This window comes from Eptesicus fuscus, chromosome 14 (genome assembly GCF_027574615.1).
Source record: "Eptesicus fuscus isolate TK198812 chromosome 14, DD_ASM_mEF_20220401, whole genome shotgun sequence".
NCBI lineage: Eukaryota > Metazoa > Chordata > Mammalia > Chiroptera > Vespertilionidae > Eptesicus > Eptesicus fuscus.
In genome coordinates this window covers 73312383-73334536 of record NC_072486.1, presented here as the reverse complement: position 1 = coordinate 73334536, position 22154 = coordinate 73312383, and the positions used below count along the sequence as shown (strand labels likewise).

The 22154-nt window shown below is 42.0% G+C and overlaps 1 protein-coding gene across 2 annotated transcripts in view; it reads left to right on the top strand.

Annotated features, from left to right (window-relative positions):
• The first annotated feature begins 4930 nt into the window (after positions 1–4930).
• TES (testin LIM domain protein) overlaps positions 4931–22154 on the top strand; it is a 39341-nt gene continuing 22117 nt past the window's right edge. Inside the window, exon 1 of one of the 2 annotated variants that reach the window (XM_008152417.3) lies at positions 4931–5157. In XM_008152417.3, the coding sequence (XP_008150639.2) occupies positions 5131–5157 (27 nt within the window). In that variant the 5' untranslated portion in view covers positions 4931–5130. Of the gene's footprint in view, positions 5158–6049; positions 6131–22154 lie in introns of those variants that run through there. The other variant, XM_054726132.1, reaches the window with a different exon arrangement.

Genomic DNA, 22154 nt, shown 5'->3' with positions numbered 1-22154 from the left:
TCCCTCTTTATTAGATAGGACACTTTATATTTCTCTCTTCATTTATTTTTGAATTTTTAACAAACTTTCCTATTGGTGTTTCCTTTGACCAGTGCTTTTAGTATGGTTACTGTGTCTGTGTTTATATGCACATATGTATTTGTGTGTATGTATGTGCCTGTGTATTTATAATCAATCATCTGTATCTCTAGCCCAGGTCTTTCTTTTGACCACCAGACTCAGATCCAATTGTCATTGCAAAATCAATGCATACAACACTAAACCCATTAATCTTTCTCAAACTTCCTTCTTTTCTGTTTCTTACATTAAGGAGTGAGGTACATCCACCATATCAGTCACCCAGTATAGATGCCAAAAAAATTATTCTAGACTTACTTTCCTTCCTTTAAACCAATCAAGCAATTCTAATTTTCTCTCTTTAATACCACTATTACTTCTTCCAACTCTCCATACCCATTGTTATTACTTATTTTGGCCATTATCCTATTTCAGGTGGGTTATAGCTAGTGAAAGGTTAAAGTTGCTGGTATGTGGGCAGGCTAAATATCCATCTCAGATCGTGGTTAACAAAAATTGAATTTATTTACGGAAAAGGAGATGAAGGATGGGAATATCCAAAGGGAAGGGCTACACAGCATTGAGCCAAAGGGAATTGGGTCCATGGTGGCAGCAAAAATATACTTGGGACAGTGACTGACACAAGGAAGGGCATAAAGAAGCAACAGGAAAGTCTAGGTTGGGCTGCTCTGGCTCATTGAGAGTCAGAGGAAAGTGGGCCTTGGAGAAAGACAGGTTCAGGGGTTAGCTGCTGCCCATTGTTCCCCTGGTTGTAAGTCTCATGGGGTCCCTTAGAAGTTGGGGGGTATGTGCCTGGGTGGGGGGTGGGGAATGGCATTGGCATGCTCTCTGGTGGGGGAGGGTACACTGGGTCCTTTGTCCTGAGTGTATTTTTCTCTCTCTTGCAGGTGGAAATCTTAGGGGAGGTTTCAGGGGATTGTCTCAATAGAATATTGATCAGCTTTTCAGACATGCTCTTTCAGGCTTGTGGTCTCCACTGATTGGTCAATGCCCGGAGAGGGGGTCCTGAGGCAGCCACACCATCACTTGTCTGGTTTTGCTGCTTTTCTGGGCCTGGAGCTGGAATACAATGGAGGCCTAGATGTTATCTTTAGGGAGGAAAAGATCACGGGGTCTAAACCACCTGACCGGTGATATGAAAGATCAGGAGTCCAAACCACATGACCAGGATATGCTAGGGGAAAATAGACTACCCTGAGGGTGAGGTTCTTGTTTTCCCAGTTTTGCCCCTTGCATCTGGAACTTTCTGCCCTGGTGAGTTTCTGTACTTGGCCCATTGTCCTTGCGCTGCTCATGTCTAACAGCTGGCATTTCCCAAGTTTACCAATGATTTTATTTTTGTTAAATCCAATGGGCATTTGATCCTCCTCTACAATTTGACATTGTTGACTAATTTCTTTTTGAATTTCCTCTCTTGGTCATTGGAACTCCACTACAATAGTTTTTTTTCTCACCCTCTGACTAGCATCATCTCCTTTCTGTGCTTTTCTTGCTCAGTTTTGCTCAATTATTCTCTTATTTTGCAATCTCCCATGCTAATCTTATTCCACTGTAATTTTCAATTATTTAATTATGTAGAATGTTTACTCCTAAATCACTATTCCAGTCCAGGTCTCACCTTATATTTAGCTACTTCACTTCAATATCCCAACCTAATATCCAATATGTTTAAAACAGTGCTATTTATCTCCTTCATCCCTCAAATAAAGCAAAACTAAACAAAATCCTGCCCCTCATTCTATATTTTATTTTTTCCTGAATCTTCTACAAAGGTGATCAAGCCAGAAACATGTGTATCATCTGTTATTCATTCCTCTATCATCAACACATCTAGTCACCAAGTAGGGCAGTTCTAACACATTAATATCTAGCTTAACACTTTAATAACTGAATAGGGACTCACAATCTAAGCCTCCTAACTTAGCACTTATTCACCTCAATTTTATTTTCTGTATAATTTGTACAGTAATGAGTCCAGATAGAAATCACTGAATTTTAACTTCCATCCTCGCCAATTATACACATACAAAGTGATGCTGGAGGGTGGGTGGGCAGAGAGGAGAGGAAGGGCAGAATGTAATAGTTAAAATCATTTTAAAAATATATATTTATTGATATTTTACAGAGCGGAAGGGAGAGGGATAGAGAGTTAGAAACATCAATGAGAGAGAAACATTAATCAGCTGCCTCCTGCACACCCCCCACTGGGGATGTGCCAGCAACCAAGGTACATGCCCTTGACCAGAACCGAACCTGGGACCCCTCAGTCCACAGGCTGACGCTCTATCCACTGAGTCAAACTGGCCAGGGCTAAAATCAATTTTTAATGGTTAGAGATTCCTTAGTGTCATCTCTGAAATCTCACCAACTAAACCAAAATTTTCTGTTACATTTGTTTGATGCCTTATTTAAACTGTTTTACTGGATATTTTCCACCTGTTAATCTCCCTGAAAGAGACTGAATTGCCTTGTCATAAACTCATGTCAATGGATTTTACACTGGATAAACATTGTAGGGGACCAAAGTTTTAGGATGCTTTGGGAAAACAGGATGGGAAAGATTTACTTCAACTGAGTAATAATCCATTTTGGTCATTCCACTTTTAGTTTATTAATAGGATAAGGAAAACATGCACATTATAAATCAATGTTGTATTGAATAATGTTAACAAATAGCTAAGTAGGCAAAGGGTTGGAAGTATTGGCTTAAAATAAATTTTGAATGTTTTCAGTTACCAAATTTTTGGAGGCAAAGGGGAAAGACATCTAGACCCAAACATCTACTTTATTTGGGATTGTTTTCATTTCAGTTCATTTATTTTCTTTCTTGTATTATTTAATTATTTATTTATTTAATCTTCACCCGAGGATATTTTCATTGGTCTTAGAGAGAGAAGAAGGGACAGAGATAAAGAGAGAAGCATCAGTTGCCTCCCATATGTGCCCTGACCAGGCATTGAGCTCAGAACCCAGGTATGTGCCTTGATAGGGAATTGAACCCGTAACCTTTTTGGTGCATGGGAGGAAGCTCAACCAACTGAGCCACCAGCTGGGTGAGACTCTCATTTTATTTTTTAAACCTTTTTTTTTTGTTGAAAGTATTACATAGATCCTCCCTTGCTCCCATTAGAGACTTTTTCATTAAAAAAAAAAAAAAGTTGCAGATTAGGAAGTCATCTGCTGTCCACTATATACATATATAATATATGTATAACATCATATCATAACATCAAACAAAACCTAGACTTTTCTCTTTTACTTAGTTAAAATGCTGTGTTTACATTCTCAAACATGCTGGATACATTGCTTAAATACTTAGGAGCACGAACTCTGCCCCAAGAGACTCGGCAATTGAGCAGGTCTTTGCATCTCTGGTATCCGCAGCTTCCTGTAAAATTAGAAAGTCAGATCCCTTCCAGATCCTCCAACCTGAGGGTATTTATTTCAATTGTCCCTGAATGAGGCCATGAAATGGATCCGGTGCTGGTGCTCCAGCGGGCTTGTTAGAGCTGTGAGACTGCTTCCCCCAAACAGGAAGACACCTGAGCAGCCTCACACCACTCCCCACAGCAGGGCCAAGAAGCCTCCACTTCCAAAGTAATGACACAACCCGTCTCACCATTCCCACACCGTTCTCACACCATTCTCTCTCACACCATTCCCACACCATTCCCACACCATCCCCACACCATTCCCACACCATTCTCACACCATTCTCTCACACCATTCCCACACCATTCTCACACCATTCTCTCACACCATTCCCACACCATTCTCTCTCACACCATTCCCACACCATTCTCACACCATTCCCACACCATTCCCACACCATTCCCACACCATTCTCACACCATTCCCACACCATTCCCACACCATTCTCATACCATTCCCACACCATTCCCACGCCATTCCCACACCATTCCCACACCATTCCCACACCATTCCCACACCATTCCCACACCATTCCCACACCATTCTCACACCATTCTCACACCATTCTCACACCATTCTCTCTCACACCATTCCCACACCATTCCCACACCGTTCCCACACCATTCCCACACCGTTCCCACACCATTCTCACACCATTCTCTCTCACACCATTCCCACACCATTCCCACACCATTCTCACTTTGGAACAATCAAATGCTCAGAAAACATACATAACAATCTTCACTGACGCTGAGACTATGAGATGAGGTTCACCCCTTTTTTTAAACCATGCTCCCAGGGTTCCCACTGAGAACCCTAAGTCTCTCTCACTCCACCCTAGAATCAAATTCCAAGTCCCTATGTTTACTTATTTATTGAATTTATTGGGGTGACATTGGTTAATAAAATTATGTAGGTTTCAGGTGTTCAATCCTATAACAGGTTCTTCGTCAGTGCTTGGGACTGTGGAGAAAGCATTTGCGAAAAGCCTACCTTCACAATTCAACAGTGACATGTGGGTGCCATGCCGGTCCTCTGCACTATCTTTGCTTTCTCCTTGCCCTGAAGATAAACCAAGAAGCTAGTGGTGGGATAAGCACTCCTCAGTACACAGGTGCACAGCAGACCCAAGTACAAGCTGCCAGAACGGAAAGGCTCTTCCTCCTCTGAAACTGGAGGCACACCAGGCCCGGACGGTACCGGCCGGTCTGCAGAGGACCCAGGCGTCCGCGCAGCCACCGGGTCCCAGGGAGGCGAGCGCGTTCCCCGGGCGCCGCTCGGACCGAGGCCCCGCCCCTCACCTTGACGGCCCCGCCCCTCACCTTGACGGCGCCGCATTTCGGCCTCTTAAGGTGCCTGCGGCGCTCGCTGATTGGCGGCGGCCCGGCGCTGCCCCGCTGCCATTGGCTGCCCGGGCCTCTTTGTTCCCGGTCCTCCGCAGGAGGGCTGCGGGGCTGCGGAAGTTTGACGGTGCCGGGCCGGTGGCTGCTCCCGTGGCGCCGGGGTCCCCGCAGTCACCCCCGACCTCCCTCACCCGCAGTCGCCGCGGCGTAGCCGGAGGCCAGGCGAACCTGTGCGTGAGACCCTGGGCGGGAGCGGGAACCTCGCCGGTTCACCGACATGGACCTGGAGGCCAAAGTGAAGAAGGTACGGGGCGCGGGCGGCCGCTACACCTGGCCGCGGGCGGTGGGTGGGGCCCGAGGGCCTGGGGCCCGAGCCTGAGGCACAGGTACCTGCCCCCGGGGGTGGAGGGGGGGCCCGACTTTCCCCCCTGAAACTCCTGAAATCCCGGGGCCTCTCTGGTCTAACGGCGTCGCGCCCGTGGTTGGAAGTGTTGGAAACTTTCCTCCAGCGGTTTCGGCTGCGCCTCGCCGCCCCCGAGAGGAATGGGAGCGCGGAGGGGCCCTGGGGGCGAGACCCTGACACCGCTTCTTCCGGCCTCAGGAAGTTCAACTTGAAGGCGCCTCTGTGGCTTAGAAACTGGGGTGCCTGTGGCCGCCCAGACCGCCCCGCCCAGCGAGGCTGCGGTGGGCTCCCCACAGTGAGTGCTGATTGAAGGCCCCGGCTTCACACCCGAGGGGGCGATACCGTGGAAAGCGATGATTGTGGCGGGTGTGTGTGTGTTGTCATTCATTTCATTTCTTCCAAAGCACTGCCTCCCTCCTGGGAAGTTATCTCTTAAAAAGAAAACATTCTGCCTCTTGGCAGCGAGCCCCCAAGGCGACTGTCACCCGTGCTTTCAGCGCCCCGAGATGAGACCCATCGAGACCCAGGGCACTGCCCTGAGCCGCGCCCTCTTTTGCGGGAGCCTCGCGTCTCCCCGGAGAAAGGGATGGGGTCCAGGCTGTGACTCACAAGGAGCGCTGATGTCACACTCCGGTGTCATGTTCCGTGTGTAAGGTCTGGTTCCCAGGAAGTGCTCATATTTACTTTGCCATCAAGTTAAGCCAGCTGCCCCTTATCAAACAGGGAAGGAAGTTTTGCAGAGAGAGAATAGAACCTTAATGTTGTTCTCCTGCCCACTGTGCTTGTCCACTGTGGCTGTTAGTTTATCTTCTAAAGACAAAGTCCTGACTTGAGCATGAATTCTGTTCATGCCCCAAGTTGGATTTTTGAAAAGGTATGAAAATTCAAATATTAGGTTAGGAAGCCGCTGAAAAAACTTGCAGTGGGAAAACAGTTCGTCCCTTATTGGAACCAGCATTCCAAGGCAACCTAAGGACAGGAAGAGAAAATGTAAATTTTACGAGTAGTGTGATTGCATTCCAGTCTTTTCCAGTCACTTGGTTTCTTAGTTCTCTTATTTGCTTTTAAATGACACTGATATTTTGTTGTTGTTAATATTGCTTGCCACTAAGAAAGCATTTTGGTTGCTGCTTAGTTAACCTTCTGTTGAGGAGCATTGTTTTTTACATGGGTAACAGTTACTTAATTGAGCAGTTGTCTCAAGTTTGGAGGGGTCTTTAATGCTTATAAATATTGATTCAAAACTACTTTTAAAAGTCCATATTCTTTGGTGAGGGAGGGTTGAATAGGTGAAAGAGAGGTTTTTTATTAGGTCAGTGAAGTTATTTTGTATGTTACTATAATGGTGGATACATGTCATTATATATTTGTCAAAACCCATAGAATAAAAAACACCAACAATGAACACTAATAAAAACTTGTGGACTTTGGAGGATAATGATGTGTCCATGTAGGTTCATCGTTTGTAACAAATATACCACTGTGGCGTGGGATATTGATACTGGGGAAGCTGTGTGTGAGACAGATATATGGGAACTCTGTGCTCAGTTTTGCTGTGAACCTAACACTACTCTGAAAAATAAAGTCTACTTAAAAAAAGAACGTCAACATCTAAAATGATTTTGAAGATATTTGAATATGGTAATGAAAGATTTGACTTTGAGTGGTGGGCACACAATACAATATACAGATGATGTAGTATAGAATTATACACTTGAAAGCTATATAATTTTATTAATCAATGTCATCCCAATAAAATTAATTTTAAAAAAGAAAAAAAAAGTACTTGAGACAAAGAAGAAATATTTCCAAGGGAGAAAGTTCAAAGTTAAGAATTAACTTTGTGCTTGCAAGGGAAAAAGGCAGACATTATTTATAAACCATTTTCTTAGTTTTATATTGTGGGTTATGATGAATAATGCCCTTGATATATGGTGTAATTATTTTCCTTCATCTCCCCTTTACTTTAAAAGGTTATCTTTTCAACCAAGAATCTTACCCTTCTCTCTAATTTTCCTCCTTTTCTTCCCCAAGAAAAAGGATACCATAAATGTAAAACTTTTATAGATAATCTCATGCAATAACAAGTCCTTGTTTCACTACCTTGTCCTGAGTCAGTCAATTGGAAACTATTAAAATATCCCAAACATGTCCAATTAGACTGCTAGCTATACCGTCTCTGTGGCTTTGTAGGACTCTTGAAAGAATTGTTCTGTGGGTTTCACAAAAAGTTTCCCAGTCCAAAGGTTAGACATTCCAGGAATAGACTTTATAGTCTTAGTCATAATCTGAAAAAAAAAGCCCTTTCATTCCCTTTATAAATTGTTTTCTAATACATCAGAAGAAGGACTCATTACAAGTTTATCTCTGATCTACTGGCAAAGTCCTCTCACCCTATTTTGGTACCTAGGTAGTGTTCAGGTCTCCTTTTTTACTTGGATATACAAGAACAGTAATAGTTTGTGTGTAACTTTTAAAAAGCCAGGTCAGAAGTTGGAGCAAAGACACAACCAACTATTCAAATAAAACTAAATTTGACTTCTGTTTTAAGATATGTGGCATTTTCCCCTTCTAAAACCCTTATACGATTGTTTTCATAAGGAATTGTCCCCAGGTAGATGAAAGATGTTATTTTTTTCCATTAACATTTTGTATAAGAATTAAAGAGGATTGTCTTTATTCCACAACAAATGAAGTGAATGCTCCTATTTTTAGGATTCTTGGTTTATAAAAGGAGAAGTTGGTTTCCATTTATCATTTGCACACATTTGGATTAATTACCAGGTAAAACCCACCATCACAAAGACAAGGGGTTTTCATAATTAGATTTTACTATGTTTTGTTTTGTTTGAAGTAATTGAGTTGTTGCTAGGATGTGGGAGCTAGTTTGGTTATGCAAGAGTTTTTGTTTTAATAATATTTTAGAGTAGAATTTGACTTTTACATCTCTGCACTATCTTCTGAATTATACATTTATATTTCTTCCTTATGTCTCAGTCTCTTCGTCATAACTGGCTTTGTGTAAGTAGAGCCTATGTCTACTTGGCGAAAAACAATGGCTTTTAGAAAGCAGGAACAGAGTCTCATTTTGGGTTGAATGGTAAAGCATGGCCCACAGCCAGCTGTTTTCCTCTTTCGTGTCTGTGTTACTCTCCCATGAAAATCACTTTTTTCTTTTCTTTAAAACCATACCAGAGAGAAAGAGAACCATGCTAAAAGGAAACAGAACTCCAGTAATTTCCATATGCTGCCTGAAATTGCTGCAAGGATTTTAATTTTGTACCTTATTTATTCTGCCTTCTAACTTCTGTCTTTTGATTCTTCCTAACATCTTGCATTTCTTTCTAGTCCTCTTCTTTGTTTATTTTATTTTATTTTATTTTATTTTAAAAAGATGAGATGCACCCTGGCCAGATGGCTCAGTTGTTTGGAATGTCGTTCCGTACACCAAAAGGTTGTGGGTTTGATTCCCGATCAGGGCACATACTGAGGTGACATGTTCTATCCTGGTTGGGCATGTTGGGAGGCAACTGATCAATATTTCTCACATCAATATTTTGCTCTTGTTCTCTCTCTCACTTTCTCTCTCCCTAAAATTAATTTAAAAAGACAACATATTCTTGGGTGAGGAGTTAAAAAAAGATGAGATGCATTTTAAAGATTATAGGTCACTAAAAATCCCCTTTCCTAGCATCCAAACTTGTTTTAAAAGCTTTTGTTATTAAACAAAAAAATCACAGTGAAACCAAGTGGAAAGAGTACTGAACCACATATATTATTTCTGTTAGAAATTAGAATGAGCATTTTCTTTTAGGTGGCTCCTGATTGAAATGGAAAATGCAGGTATATAGTGACCTTGATGATCAAATCTGTAGTTGGATTTCTGCTTGAAGCCTGTCTTGCTGCAAGAATCATTGGCAAGGCGAGGGAGAATGGAGGGCAGGGCAAGGTACTTCCAGGGCTTTGCCTTGAGGCAGTTACTCTGTCTTTGAGAACAAGTACAAAAGGAAGTGAAGTAAAAGGAAGTGAAGTGGTCCTCAGCTTGGCTTTTCTCTCTTCTAACCAATGATGTGATTCATTACTTTAATTGGATATGAAAAGTCACTTTCTCTAACTTGCCCTGAGTATTGTTTTTGAATAGAACTATAGTAGGTTTTCTGTTCCTCTTGTTCTATTATGCTATACTATGAAGTAGAATTGGGGATGTATATCTCAGCTGGCTATTAGCTGTGTACCATCCATCACCTTACCCTATGGCTTTACTTGCCCATCTAAAATATTAAATCTTACTCATCCTTCAAGACCCCTCTCCCCCACCATGTATCAACCTCCATGAAATATTTCTTCTTGTTCCTAAGCTAGATGCAAAAATCTTTCTTCTGTAACTCTTAGGACAATGTCCTGTAACTCTTAGGACACATCACTTTTTCCCTCTAGATCAATGTTTTTTAATCTTTATCATCTCATGGCACACATAAACTAATTACTAAATTTTTGCAGCACGCCCAAAAATATATTTTTTGCCAATCTGACAAAAAAAAAAAAAAAAAAAATCCAATCAGAAAGAGCAAAAAAAAAAAAAAAATCCAAAAATATGAAGAAAGTGTAAGGAGCCCCTGGGACAATTCAAGCAAACCAACATTTACATTATGAGGGTGCCAGAAGAAGAAAAGAGAGAGCAAGATATTGAGAGCCTATTTGAAGAAATAATAACAGAAAACTTGTAAGAAATAGACTTACAAGTCCAGGAAGCACAGAGAGTCCCAAACAAGAGGAACCCAAAAAGGCCCACACCAAGATACATCCTATATAGTAAAAGCCTATTATGCTTAGTGTCCAGTCATCTGATTGGCCGTTCAATCAAAACGTAATATGCTAATGATCTGCCAAGGCCACTCAACTGCTCTCTATGACCTGCGCTGACCACCAGGGGGCAGATAGTCAATTGGTCAACCAGTTGTTATGACGTGCACTGACCACTAGGGGGCAGACAGTCAACCGGTCCACCAGTCACTATGATGTGCACTGACCGCCAGGGGGCAGACGCTCCGACTGGTAAATTAGCTTGCTGCTGGGGTCCAGCCTATCGGGACTGAGTGAGATAGGCTGGACATGCCCTGGAGCCCTCCCGTGTTCCCTCCCTGGCTGGCCAATCTCCTGCATCCCTCCTCAGTCCCAATCGGGCACCATTGGGGTCCCATGGCCTGGCCTGCACCCTCTCACAATCTGGGAATCCTCGGGGGATGTCAGATGTAATACTCTCAACAATAAAGAGTTAAAAAAAACTGTCTTAAGTGTTGTAAATAGAAAATTACATTTAGATATTTTGCTTTTCAGCTCTCCAGCTCCAGTCAGATTTAGAGTAGTTTTACTTGTTTTTTTCAAAGCAATCAAACTACCCAACTCAATCTACTATATAATGGGGAATTAAAGAGAGAGGGGTATGTGTAACTATAATTTTCTAATGCAAGTTCAGGCTCTGACCCTATAATGACTTTTTGATTGTTTTCCTCTTTTTTAACCAACCTGTTTAATTACTATATTCATTGTCAAAAATATTAGAAAAGAGCAGAAGGTGGTAGAGGAAAAATCTACAAGAAACTCACTAGCTACCGTTGGAAGCAGTGCTGTGGAAGTATTTCATGTTTCTGTCACACTCAGTATATACCTATAAAAATTGGTTGAATCCAGGTATTACTACCTTTATTTTAGATACTAGAGACCTGGTGCCCAGCCTGCACCCTTTCCAATCTGGGACCCCTCGGGGGATGTCCAACTGCTGGTTTTGGCCCAATCCCTTTCACAATCCGGGACTGCTGGTTCCCAACTGCTCGCCTGCCTGCCTGCCTGATTGCCCCTAACCACTCTGCCTGCCAGCCTGATCACCCCAAAACTACTCCCCTGCCAACCTAATCGACGCTTAACTGCTCCCTTGCCGGCCCGATCACCCCCAACTGCCCTGACCTGATGACCCGGTTGTCTGCAACTGCCCTCCCCTGCCCAACTGGTCACCACTCACAGCCATCCCCTGCAGGCCTGGTTGCCCCCAACTGCCCTCCTCTGTAGTCCCAGTCACCCCCAACTGCCCTTCTCTGCAGGCCTGGTCGTCCCCAACTGCCCTCCCCTGCCAGCCTGGTTGCCCCAAACTGCCCTTCCCTGCCGGCCTGGTTGCCCTTCCCTGCAGGCCCGGTCGCCCCCAACTGCCCTCCCCTGCAGGCCTGGTCACCCCCAACTGCCCTCTCCTGCAGGTCTGGTTGCCCCTAACTGCCCTCCCCTGCAGGCTTGGTCACCCCCAACTGCCCTCTCCTGCTGGCCTGATCGCCCACAACTGCCCTCCCCTGCCGGCCATCTTATGGTGACCATCTTGTGACCACATGGGGGCAGCCATCTTTGACCACATGGGGGCAGCCATCTTTTACGAGGGTGTGATGGTCAATTTGCATATTACCTCTTTATTATATAGGATATTAAAAAAGGATAAGAGCATAGTTTAAGTTACTAATTTCTCTGATCCTTAAGTAGTTTGCTAAGAATTGAGGGCTGCCCTAGCTGGTTTTGCTCAGTTGATAGAGTGTCATCCTATGGACTGAAGGTTCCTAGGTTCTATTCCAGTCAAGGGCACATGCCTGGGTTGCAAGCTCGATCCCCAGTAGGGGATGTGCAGGAAATATCTCTCTCATAGTTGATGTTGCTCTCTCTCTCTCCCTCTCCTTTCCTCTCTGAAATCAATAAAAATATATTAAACAAGCAAAAAAAGAATTGGGGGCTGCTCAGGTTTGAGCAAAGCTTAAAGGGAAGAGCTGTATGAGAAGCTGGCAATGAGAATTGCTGGGATCTCATTTGCTAAAGGGCATTAAGACTACTATTATGTATACTAGAGGCTCGGTGCATGAAATTCATGCACTCGGGGGTCCCTCAGCCCAGCCTGCATCCTCTCACAGTCCAGGAGCCCTCGGGGGATGTCCGACTGCTGACTTAGGCCTGTTCCTTAGTGCTGCCATGGAGGTGGGAAAGGCTCCCACCACCGCTGCTGCACTCGCCAGCCGTGAGCCCGGCTTCTGGCTGAGCAGCGCTCCCCCTGTGCGAGTACAATGATGACCAGGGGGCAGCTCCTGTGTTGAGCATCTGCCCCCTGGTGGTCAGTGTGTGTCATAGCGACTGGTTGTTCTGCCGTCGAGCTGAAAGCGGCTCTCTGACATCCCCCTAGGGGTCCCAGATTGCGAGAGGGTGCAGGCCAGACCGAGGGACCCTACCAGTGCATGAACGGGGGCCAGGGAGGGACGCGGGAGGTTGGCCAGTCAGGGAGGGACCGCAGGAGGGCCCAGAAAGCATGTCTGGCCCATCTCGCTCAGTCCTGATCAGCCAGACCCCAGCAGCAAGCTAACCTACCAGTCAGAGTGTCTGCCCCCTGGTGGTCAGTGCACTTCATAGTGAGCGGTTGAGCGGCCTTAGCATATCATTAGCATATTATGCTTTGATTGGTTGAACGGCCAACCAGACACTTAACATATTAGGCTTTTATTATATAGGATATGTTTAATCTCTGAAATGCTGAATCATCCTCAAATCATGAATGATTCATCTTGTGTTTATCAAAATGACATTCACCATGCAGTATTGCAAAAGGGATTCTGTGTGTCCATTGCACAGCTTTTTATCTGACCAGCAAAAAAGATTGAAAGCCTCAGACAAATGCCTTGGTGATGAGTCTACTAATAAGTCTGTAGCCACAGTGAACTTGCCCTTGCTTTCTTTGAAGATATCATGTCTCATTGAAAAATGATCATGCAGATATTGTGTGGATATTTTGTTTCTCTGAGTAGCATCATGAAAGCCATGATAGAATGAGTCACAAAGTGAAGGTAAAGAAACTTTGCCTTCCTTTACTGATAGTGGCCTACAATAAAAACAGTCGGGGCTAGACAAAAGAAAGTTACCTTGTGTGTTTCATAGAGATTATTAAGAGGGCAGTTTAAATGTAAAACTACAGAAAAATCTCAACTCAGTTTCTATCAGTATTACCTTTTGAGCTTGTATCCCCCAAACCACTGTGGTATCACCTTGGGCAGATTTTAAAAAATGCAGGCTGGCAAGCTAGCTAGTGGGCAAGATAGGTGTGTGAATTAACTACGATGCTGGATAAAATGAATACATGCTATAATATGGTATTTCTCAAAATATCTGTGGTGCTAAACCATTAATAAAAACGAATTACTAAAAAAAGACAAACACAAGGCCAATTAAAAAATTATTAAGTGCATCAAATTGCTTACTATTTGCTAATTGCTTACTCTCAGTTTGCTTATGTATCTCATGGACTGCCACACTTTTTGTAGTGCTGCAATAATAGGAATATAGACCACTATTATGAAGTCTCAGAAGCAGAAGTAAATAACTGTAATTATGTGGATTGGGAGTATTTTATGGCAGAAACAACATTCATAGGAAAAATTCAGTTTCATTGGGGGAAAAAAACAAGGACATTTCAGGAGGAATACCTAACATGAACCGAAAGAACATGACTGTGAAAAGTCGGTAAACTCTTGCTGTTCATACTATTACCTTTTCAGTTTTGATTCTTTTAGTAAAGCCAAGGTACATGGTCAGCAGTAATTACTCATTTTTCCAGGTCATGGGTTTGAATTAAGGAAGTGTGTCACTGAGCTGGCATAGGAGCCAAGCCTACAGTTAAGGATCTATACCTCTATCCTACCTTTGATTCTTTTTTAATACATTGTGTCAACTCTTGAGTAGAGGAGGAAATGTCACACTGAGGTTTAGCTGATGTAGGCTGAGCTTGGCTCCCCTTTTGGGTCGGGACCATGTTGACTCCACAAATCTTTCATCTTCCTTAGATCATTGGATACCTTAAGCAAAAGGTTGGACCACAGGAAGGCATTGCAGCAACACTGATTATCAGCCTTAGAATCCTGGGTTCAGTTCTTAGCCCTGGAACTAACTGTGTGAATTTGGCAAAGTTACTTAACCATCTAAACCTCAGGATCCTTATCTGAAAATGGGTTACAGCCACCTATCTTACCAGGACATAAGGATAATGGAGATGAATATTTTAAAGCAGCGGTCGCCAACCGGTGGTCCGTGAGGTCCGAAAGGTTGGTGACCGCTGTTTTAAAGCACAAAGTATAGTGTCTGCACGTAGACAGTTAACAGATGTATTATAATCATTATTGAGAAATCCATTGTTCAGGGAGGAAAATCCTTCGTAGATCTTCAAACCATTCAATTGGCACCTGAATATATTATCAAGCATTTTATGACAACATGTTTTTCGGGAAACTATTGATACTTGGTGCTTTGTTGAGCACAAAGAAATGTAGATTTAAAGTTTAGTATTTTAGATATATTAAATTATTAGATTTAATTTTTTCTTTTTTATAATTTGCAAGTTACTTTGATTTCAATTTTTATGATAAAAGTAAACATTTATAAGTAATCATTTTCCATACTTGTTTGAGTACCTACCAAAGCTATATTAATTAGGTTCTCTAGAGAGGGGGCATTTGATTTAACATGACCAGGTATTCTGGTCTAGTATAGGGAACAGATATGTTTCCTAAACAGAATCTTCTTCAGAGATTTTGTGGTAAATTGCAAATATGGCCACAATTTTTTTACAGCATTTCCTATTAAAAAATGAAGTCTATTTCCTACCTTGTGAATTTGGGCTGCCAATGGACTGATGGAATTAGTGTTATGTGAACTCTAAGCTTGGACCTCAGGAGACCTTTTTGCTTCTACTTTCTTGGAACCCTGCTGCTACCATTTGAAGTAGCCCAGCGCAGCCTGCTGGAGGATGACAGACCCCTTGAACGGATGAAACATCTCAGCTGAGGCTCCTCTAGACCATCTGTCCCAACGTGCCTGCAGATGCAGTGAGTCCAGCTGAACCTTACACTCCCGTTCCACTGGGATGCAAGTGAGCTGTGGAAAGGGTTTTCCCACTCTGAATACCCTCATAGCCCTCTGTACATATGAAAGAATAAAGAGTCAGGATACTGTAGCTTCCTTGATATCATTGGTCATTTCAGAACGACGCCTCTTTCTAATATAGTAAAATGTAATTTTGATTTGCTGGTTGTTCCATCAAGATGAAGGGAAATTATGTTAATTTGCAACTAAAATTTGATCCCAGTTGTCAAAAGGTGGTATAGGCATGTTTTAAAAGTTGTCTGTTTCCTCTAAATCATTAGACAAATCTAAAATGACATCTACATACCTTTCGTGCTGAGAAGTCCTTGGGCTATAGTGTAAATATAGAACAAAAAACATATGAAATCAAACCACTTTTCTAATAGAAGAAAAATCAAAAGATGGGTCAAAATTAGTTAAGATTCTTATGTTTACACACCACATGTAAACACAATTCATTTTTTGCTGGGTAAGGAATGGTGTGAAAAGGCCTGGCAGTAAGAAAATAATTTAAGGCCTCTGGCAGGAGAGTTCCTGCATCTCTCCCCTCCTTTTCTCCATTTACTCAAGACCCTCTATTTGCGCTTGAAGATTTTGTTTTTGTTCTAAATGCCCCTGGATGCCATTCTTGAGCAAAAGTGGGTGTCTGTTGGACACCCCCTCTCCCAATTCTTGTTTTCTGTGCCTTCTCTTCACTGGGTTTTACTCCCCAGGTCCCTTGGATCTTCCTACTCCCCTGGGTAGCCTCCTCGAATGGATCTCTCAGCCAGTGTCCCAAGACTTTCCCTTCACTCTCTGCTCTGTGAAAAAACACATCTGTACAGTAAAACCTCGATATAAAGGACTAATTCTGGTGATGGGGTGTCTGTAAAAGGTAAAAGTCCATAATATAATAAAGTAGGTTTTCCAAATGCATGTTAAAAAAATTCACAAATTAGTTTATCTATTTTTACTTATGTAGACATGTTTGCATAATTAAAATTTGGAACTGACTGTGGAATCTCAGGGGGAAGTCATAAGTCCATTATATAATAAAGTAGGTATTCCAAATACATTATGTTAAAAAATTGACAAATTAGTTAGTTTACCTGTCTCTATGTGGACATGTTTGTGTAATTAATATTAAGTCTGTATGAAAAGTTTAATTTCACAGAAAAGTTTGCTATATGTATTACTATAATTTTAAATTTATACTGAATAGGTCTAGTAAATGCATGTATCCACCAGTCACCATGAGTAAACAAATGAGCATGGCTGTGGTGTGGCTCAGTGCACGTGGGAACAAGGGCCAGCAGGTGTTAAAACTGCTGCAGAAAGTCACCCAAGTGACAACAGAACCAGTTACTGCGGGTGATTCGATGTAATCATGTGATGTAATCATATGCTAATCGTCTGTCAAACATTGTTTACAAGCAGTGACACTTGAATGTAAATATGTAGACTATAGTTGTATATATGTAATATTTATGTTGGCGAAATTACTAGTGTTTTTTCCAACATGGGATCTATTTGCTAAAATTTGTTAAAAATAACTGAATTAATAACAAAAAATAGGTAATTTCATTATAAGCAAATCTTGGTTAAAATCATTTAAAAATTAACAGGGTGTTAATTTTCACATATGACACATGGACAGGAAATTTTGTCCATTTAATCCGAGGTCTGCAAAATCGAGGGTTTACTGCACTATTTTCTTTTCTTGCATGTGCTCTGATTAGATATTTAGGGAATTAGTGCCAATAAGTCACATGATTGTACAGTCACCCTCCCCTTGCCCTCACCCATCTGTTACAACAGGTTACTCCTAAAGAATAATACTACAGCCCTTAGGTCTGGCACAAATGGTCGCAATATTCAATTGTTGGGTTACACAGAATCTATAATAAAAGTATAATATGCTAATTAGACTGGATGAAACGGGCTGTGAGGGAAGCCCGGGTCACAGCAGCCGGGGGGGAGGAAGGCCTGCTCTTGCACGAATTTCGTGCATTGGGCCTCTAGTATACATATAAGATAGGTAGGTAAATAGACATGTACATATACATACAGACAGACAAAGGAAGGGGGAATATATATGTACATTTCATATAATCTACTTTGATCAGCTTCATTTCAAGATTATTAAAGAAGTCTTAGTAACACTACCCCTTTTAGTAATGACATGTTTCCTTGCTCCAGAAGAAAATTTGGTTATGAAAACAGCTTGATCAGATGATCTCACCCTGAATACTGCATAATATCTTCCAGATCCAAATGGTCTCCAAATCACTCAAACTATGTTTGAAACACTATATGTTCCCCACCCTTCTTTTTTTCCTTCCCTCCATCTGATATGCAATACCCTTTTCTGGGTCAGAAGGGTCACCTGAAATGTCGCCTGAAATTATGAATATGGAGAAATTTATTTCATTCCCATTTCTTATTCTAAAATAAGCAGGGGATAAGAGGGTATTTGGAGACACAGATCATAGGGATATGAGTTTGGTATCTGGAGCCTATCGTTAAGGATATTTAAAAAATTATTTTTCTATGACTTGTATCTCAGGATAAATATTATGGTTGTTTTTATATTTTCAAAGGAACTTGGTAGGTATTCTCAAAGTCTGACTATAGTTTTTACAAATATAATCAATCAGAAAGATCTGCTTTCTTTGGTACTGAAGAAGAAGTCTTAATCTGTTATATCCTTGTATTGATGCTGTCCAGAATGTGTTACTGAAATTAAGTGAAATAGACAGCTTTGGGACTTGTCACTAACTGTCACTTCTGCAGGGGATACCATATCATATTTGCTGTTGAAATAATTACATGCAACAGAACGGAGTCTTATCCCTCAGAACTTAAAGTTTTTTGTTTCCTATGTGAACTTTATGAACTTCCAAACTAAGTTCAGACAATTCTGGTTTATAAGAGCTAATAATATGTTTGCTTTCTCAAATAATAATTTTCTATTTAGTGTTTAAAACATTGAGCAGATGACCATATTGAATAACAAACTAAGATAAAGTTAATATGAAACATAATTTGCATTCATAATTATAGAATTAAGAGGTGTCTTCAAGTTCATCTAGTTGATTAGTCATAGATTAAGCCTGGGGCAGGGTGTGGGGGGTGGAGGGGAAGACGTCTAAAATCACTGAAACTTGACAGTGACACCTTGTGACTAGATCCCAGTTTTTCTGACTCTCCTCCAGTGATCCTTCCACATTCCTATAGTTCTCTGTTTCTTTAGTTCTCTAGTATCTATAACCATGTAATTTTTAAAACTGAGACATAATTGACATATTGCCATGTAATTCTTGATCATTTCACTTTCTTAACAGTCAGGGTGCCTTAGCTGAGGAGCTTTCTGGGCTCTCCACCAACCCCTCCCACACACCGTTCCTGTTCTTACCCCTCACCCAAAACTCTCAAACCCAGACACCTGGGCAGAAACTAACTACCTAATCGAGGTGTCCAAGAGGAACAGTTATGGCTCTTGAGGAAAGGAGAAGGACCCTGCCGGAGGGTATGGTGTTTGTTGAGGGTAGAGAGAAGGGAGGAGGTATAGTGAGAAGAATTCTGGGTCTTAGACTGAGGGAATCCTGAACACAGCATGAAGGAGGGAGAGAAATTAGCTGAACGCTTGGGGCAGGTGAGGTTTCAGATCTTGAACTGAGAGTAGGAAGAGTTAGGGAATCAGGTCCTGTGAACCTCGGCCCCGAAAGGTGTGGGATTCAGCCTTGAGAAACTGCCCCTGGACAGCTCTGGCTCTGAAGCACATTTTACTGTAGAGTAGAGTTAGTACCAGTACATTTCCTTCATCTGATAGGTGCTTGACTTGTGAAGGGGGGGATACTGATGCCCACATTGGGGTGGGAACAGAAGCAGAAGAAATTTGCCTCACTCTAGTAGATATATGTCTTCTCCGGTGCAGTGTTCTATACATTGGGTTTAACAGGATTAGAGAACACAATAGCACTCTGGTTATAATTCAGTCTGGAACATGCAGTCTATTAAACAGAAAACACTAGCTTTGAACCACTTATCTTTGTTGTTTGAGTGGCATTGTGGTTTTTTTTATCCTCACAGGTTGATAAAGAGGGTAAGGATATGGAAGAAATTCCCACCCAGTAATGTGGCATAAGAGATCTTCAGTGCTGTGTCAATTAGGTTTAAGTTTTATAGCTATATGTTTATATCTATAAAATAATTTCTCTAAACAAAACTCCCAAAGGAAAATAAGTGCATTTCCAGTCTGAAACTCTCTTGTTGCTTTAGCTACTAACTGGTTTTGGAAACTAGGTGTGGTTTTTTATTTGGGTGTTTATTTTAAATTGGAACTGTTTCCATTGGGTTATCGTAGGAGAGAGTGTATCATATTGCCACAACCTCATTCCACTCTCTTTCATGTATTTGTTATCTCTCTGGGATATTTTCAGAGTCCCCTCACTCCTTGTGTTTGAGCATTTGAAGAAAATGAAATGTAGGGAGGTAATACTTTTTTTAGGTGGTCCCAACTGTGCTGGAAGGAGCTTAAATGGAGATGAATTTGGCCTTCCAGTCAGGCGAACAGGGATGGAAGAACACTGGAGCAATGCTTTCTGAGCTTTCCAGGGCAGGCAATAGAGCCATTTCCCCAAGTTACTGCTTTTCTCAGTCAGGTCTCCTCCTTTCCCTGAGGGTGCCCCCTCTGAGGTTTGGGTAGCAGAGACGAGAGGGGCTCTTGTCCTCCCACACTCAGCCGTTGCCTGGGTTTTTGTAGCACTTCTCCCTTACAGTCTCATCCTGTCTGGGAATACCTTTTTCGCTGTTAAACCTGGTACCAACTACTTGAGAACATTTATTTCTTCCTTGGGAAAAGGAAAAGAAGAGGGAGGAAACACCCACTCTGCCCACTACAAGGCTGGCCCTGTCACCTCTCGTGTTCGAAGATGTCTTTGGCTCTACCATGCCTTCTGCTGCCTCAGGCCTTCCCATATGGTGTCCCCTCTGCCTTGAATGAACTTCTTCCTCCTCTTTGCTGACTTAGATTTCTTCCCAGTTTTAAAAAAATCACAATTCAAGCATCACTTGTTCAAAAGAGCTTTCCCTACTTCCTGACAGATTCAACTCTTCCCTTTCTAAAGCTCTCTGAAAGCCTTCTTCCTTAGAGGCGTTGCAGGAGGCTTTGGAGGCTTGTAGTCCTTTTCCTTGAGACCAGAGTGAGCCAGGACATCTCAGAAGACTGAAGGGCTCCTATTGGACACTGTAGAGGTCTACCCCTCAGCTCAGTGGAGCACGAGCCAGACATCCAGTTTTAGGTTAACCTGCTGTTGACTAACTGTGTGACCACGAGCGGGTCACCTCCTCTGGATTTTATCTTCCTGATCTCTTATATTAGGGAAAGCCTAGGCCTGTTCAGGACTAAAAGTGTGTGGGACATTTTAAAAGAGCAGATATTCATGGAATACTACCAGTTTTAATAATTCTAATAAAAATTTGATAACTATTTTAAGAAGATAAAAAGCAGTTAGGAAAGAAACAACTTGTTCTTTTCCAAGGCTGATTTTGTAGATCAACAGTGAGCTACTTAGTGTAAAATGTCTGCTATTTGAGGTTCTATTAGTGGTATTAGCTGACCTTCCAAGTTTCATTCAGAAATAAAAAATGTAATGGTATTTTTTCAGTATGTTTGTAGTATTTTATTAAGCCCAGTGCTGCTCAGACCAGGGGATTCAGATTTAAAAACAGGCAGGAATTTGTTTAGGTGCCCATTTCACTTAGAGACAGAAGCACACTTAGTCCAATAGGAGCCCTTCAGTCTTCTGAGGAGATGTCCTGGCTCACTCAGTTATTTGTTTCAGGATTTACACACATGAGTTTGTATGTGTGTATGTAAGTTCTGTGTCATGAGATAACATATATTTCTTACTGTGAATTATACATCAGAGAGTTTAAAAGTAGTTGATTTAAGCTGAGTTATGTGATTAAGCCTTAATAATGTAATTTTAATTTTCATTTAAGATCAGAGTTTAGCAGGTGATGCATGGAACACAGTAGGAAGCAATTCCATACACCAGATGAATTCAGGATTGTTAACTTTCCTTAATGGAAAACTAGAAAGGGCTTGAAAAAGAATACACCTTTGTAGATTAGCTGCTCATTTTACTATGAGTATTGTGATGGAGAAAACGCTTTAATTATCCTATATAATAAAAGGCTAATATGCAAACGACCGAACTGTGGAACAGCCAGTCACTATGATGCCCACTGACCACCAGGGGGCAAAAGCTCAATGCAGGAGCTGTGCCTTGGTGGTCAGTGCGCTTCCACAGGAGGAGCGCTGCTCATCCAGAAGCCAGGCTCACAGCTGGTGAGTGCAGCGATGAAGGTGGTAGCCTCTCCTGCCTCCACGGCAGCGCTGAGATGTCCGACTGACAGCTTAGGCCCACTCTCTGTAGGGGAGTGGGCATACCATCAGTTGGAGAGCACAGGCAGGGCTGAGGGACACCCCCTCGAGTGCACAAATTGCGTGCACTGAACCTCTAGTGCATTTATAAAAGACCAGAAAACTCGAATTAGTCATCTCTGGCTTTTGCTTAGCCCCTTTTATTTCTGTACTGCAAACTATAATCATCTGTGATAAGGAAACGATTCCTCAAAAGAAAAAAAAAGTGTATTCTAGTGTTAAAGATAAATATACAATTTGGAGAATTATTATTCTTTTGAAAATTGGTAATGCAGACATGGCAAAGGTGATGAAGTTTAGTTAATGTTAGACAGCTTTTTTCATCATTGGAAAGCATGCTTGAGATGGTCTTACTTAAAATAACCTGGGTTCTCCCAAGCAGCTGGGTGGACCAGCTGGTTTTGAATATGCCCTTAGTTATGGTAAGAGGATGTGGTGTTTTTCTTCAGAAAAAAAGGAAGGGCTCTCTTTATATATATATTTAAAAAAATTATTAAACTTCAGAGTATGGCCGGGCTGATCTTTCAAGAAACAAGTT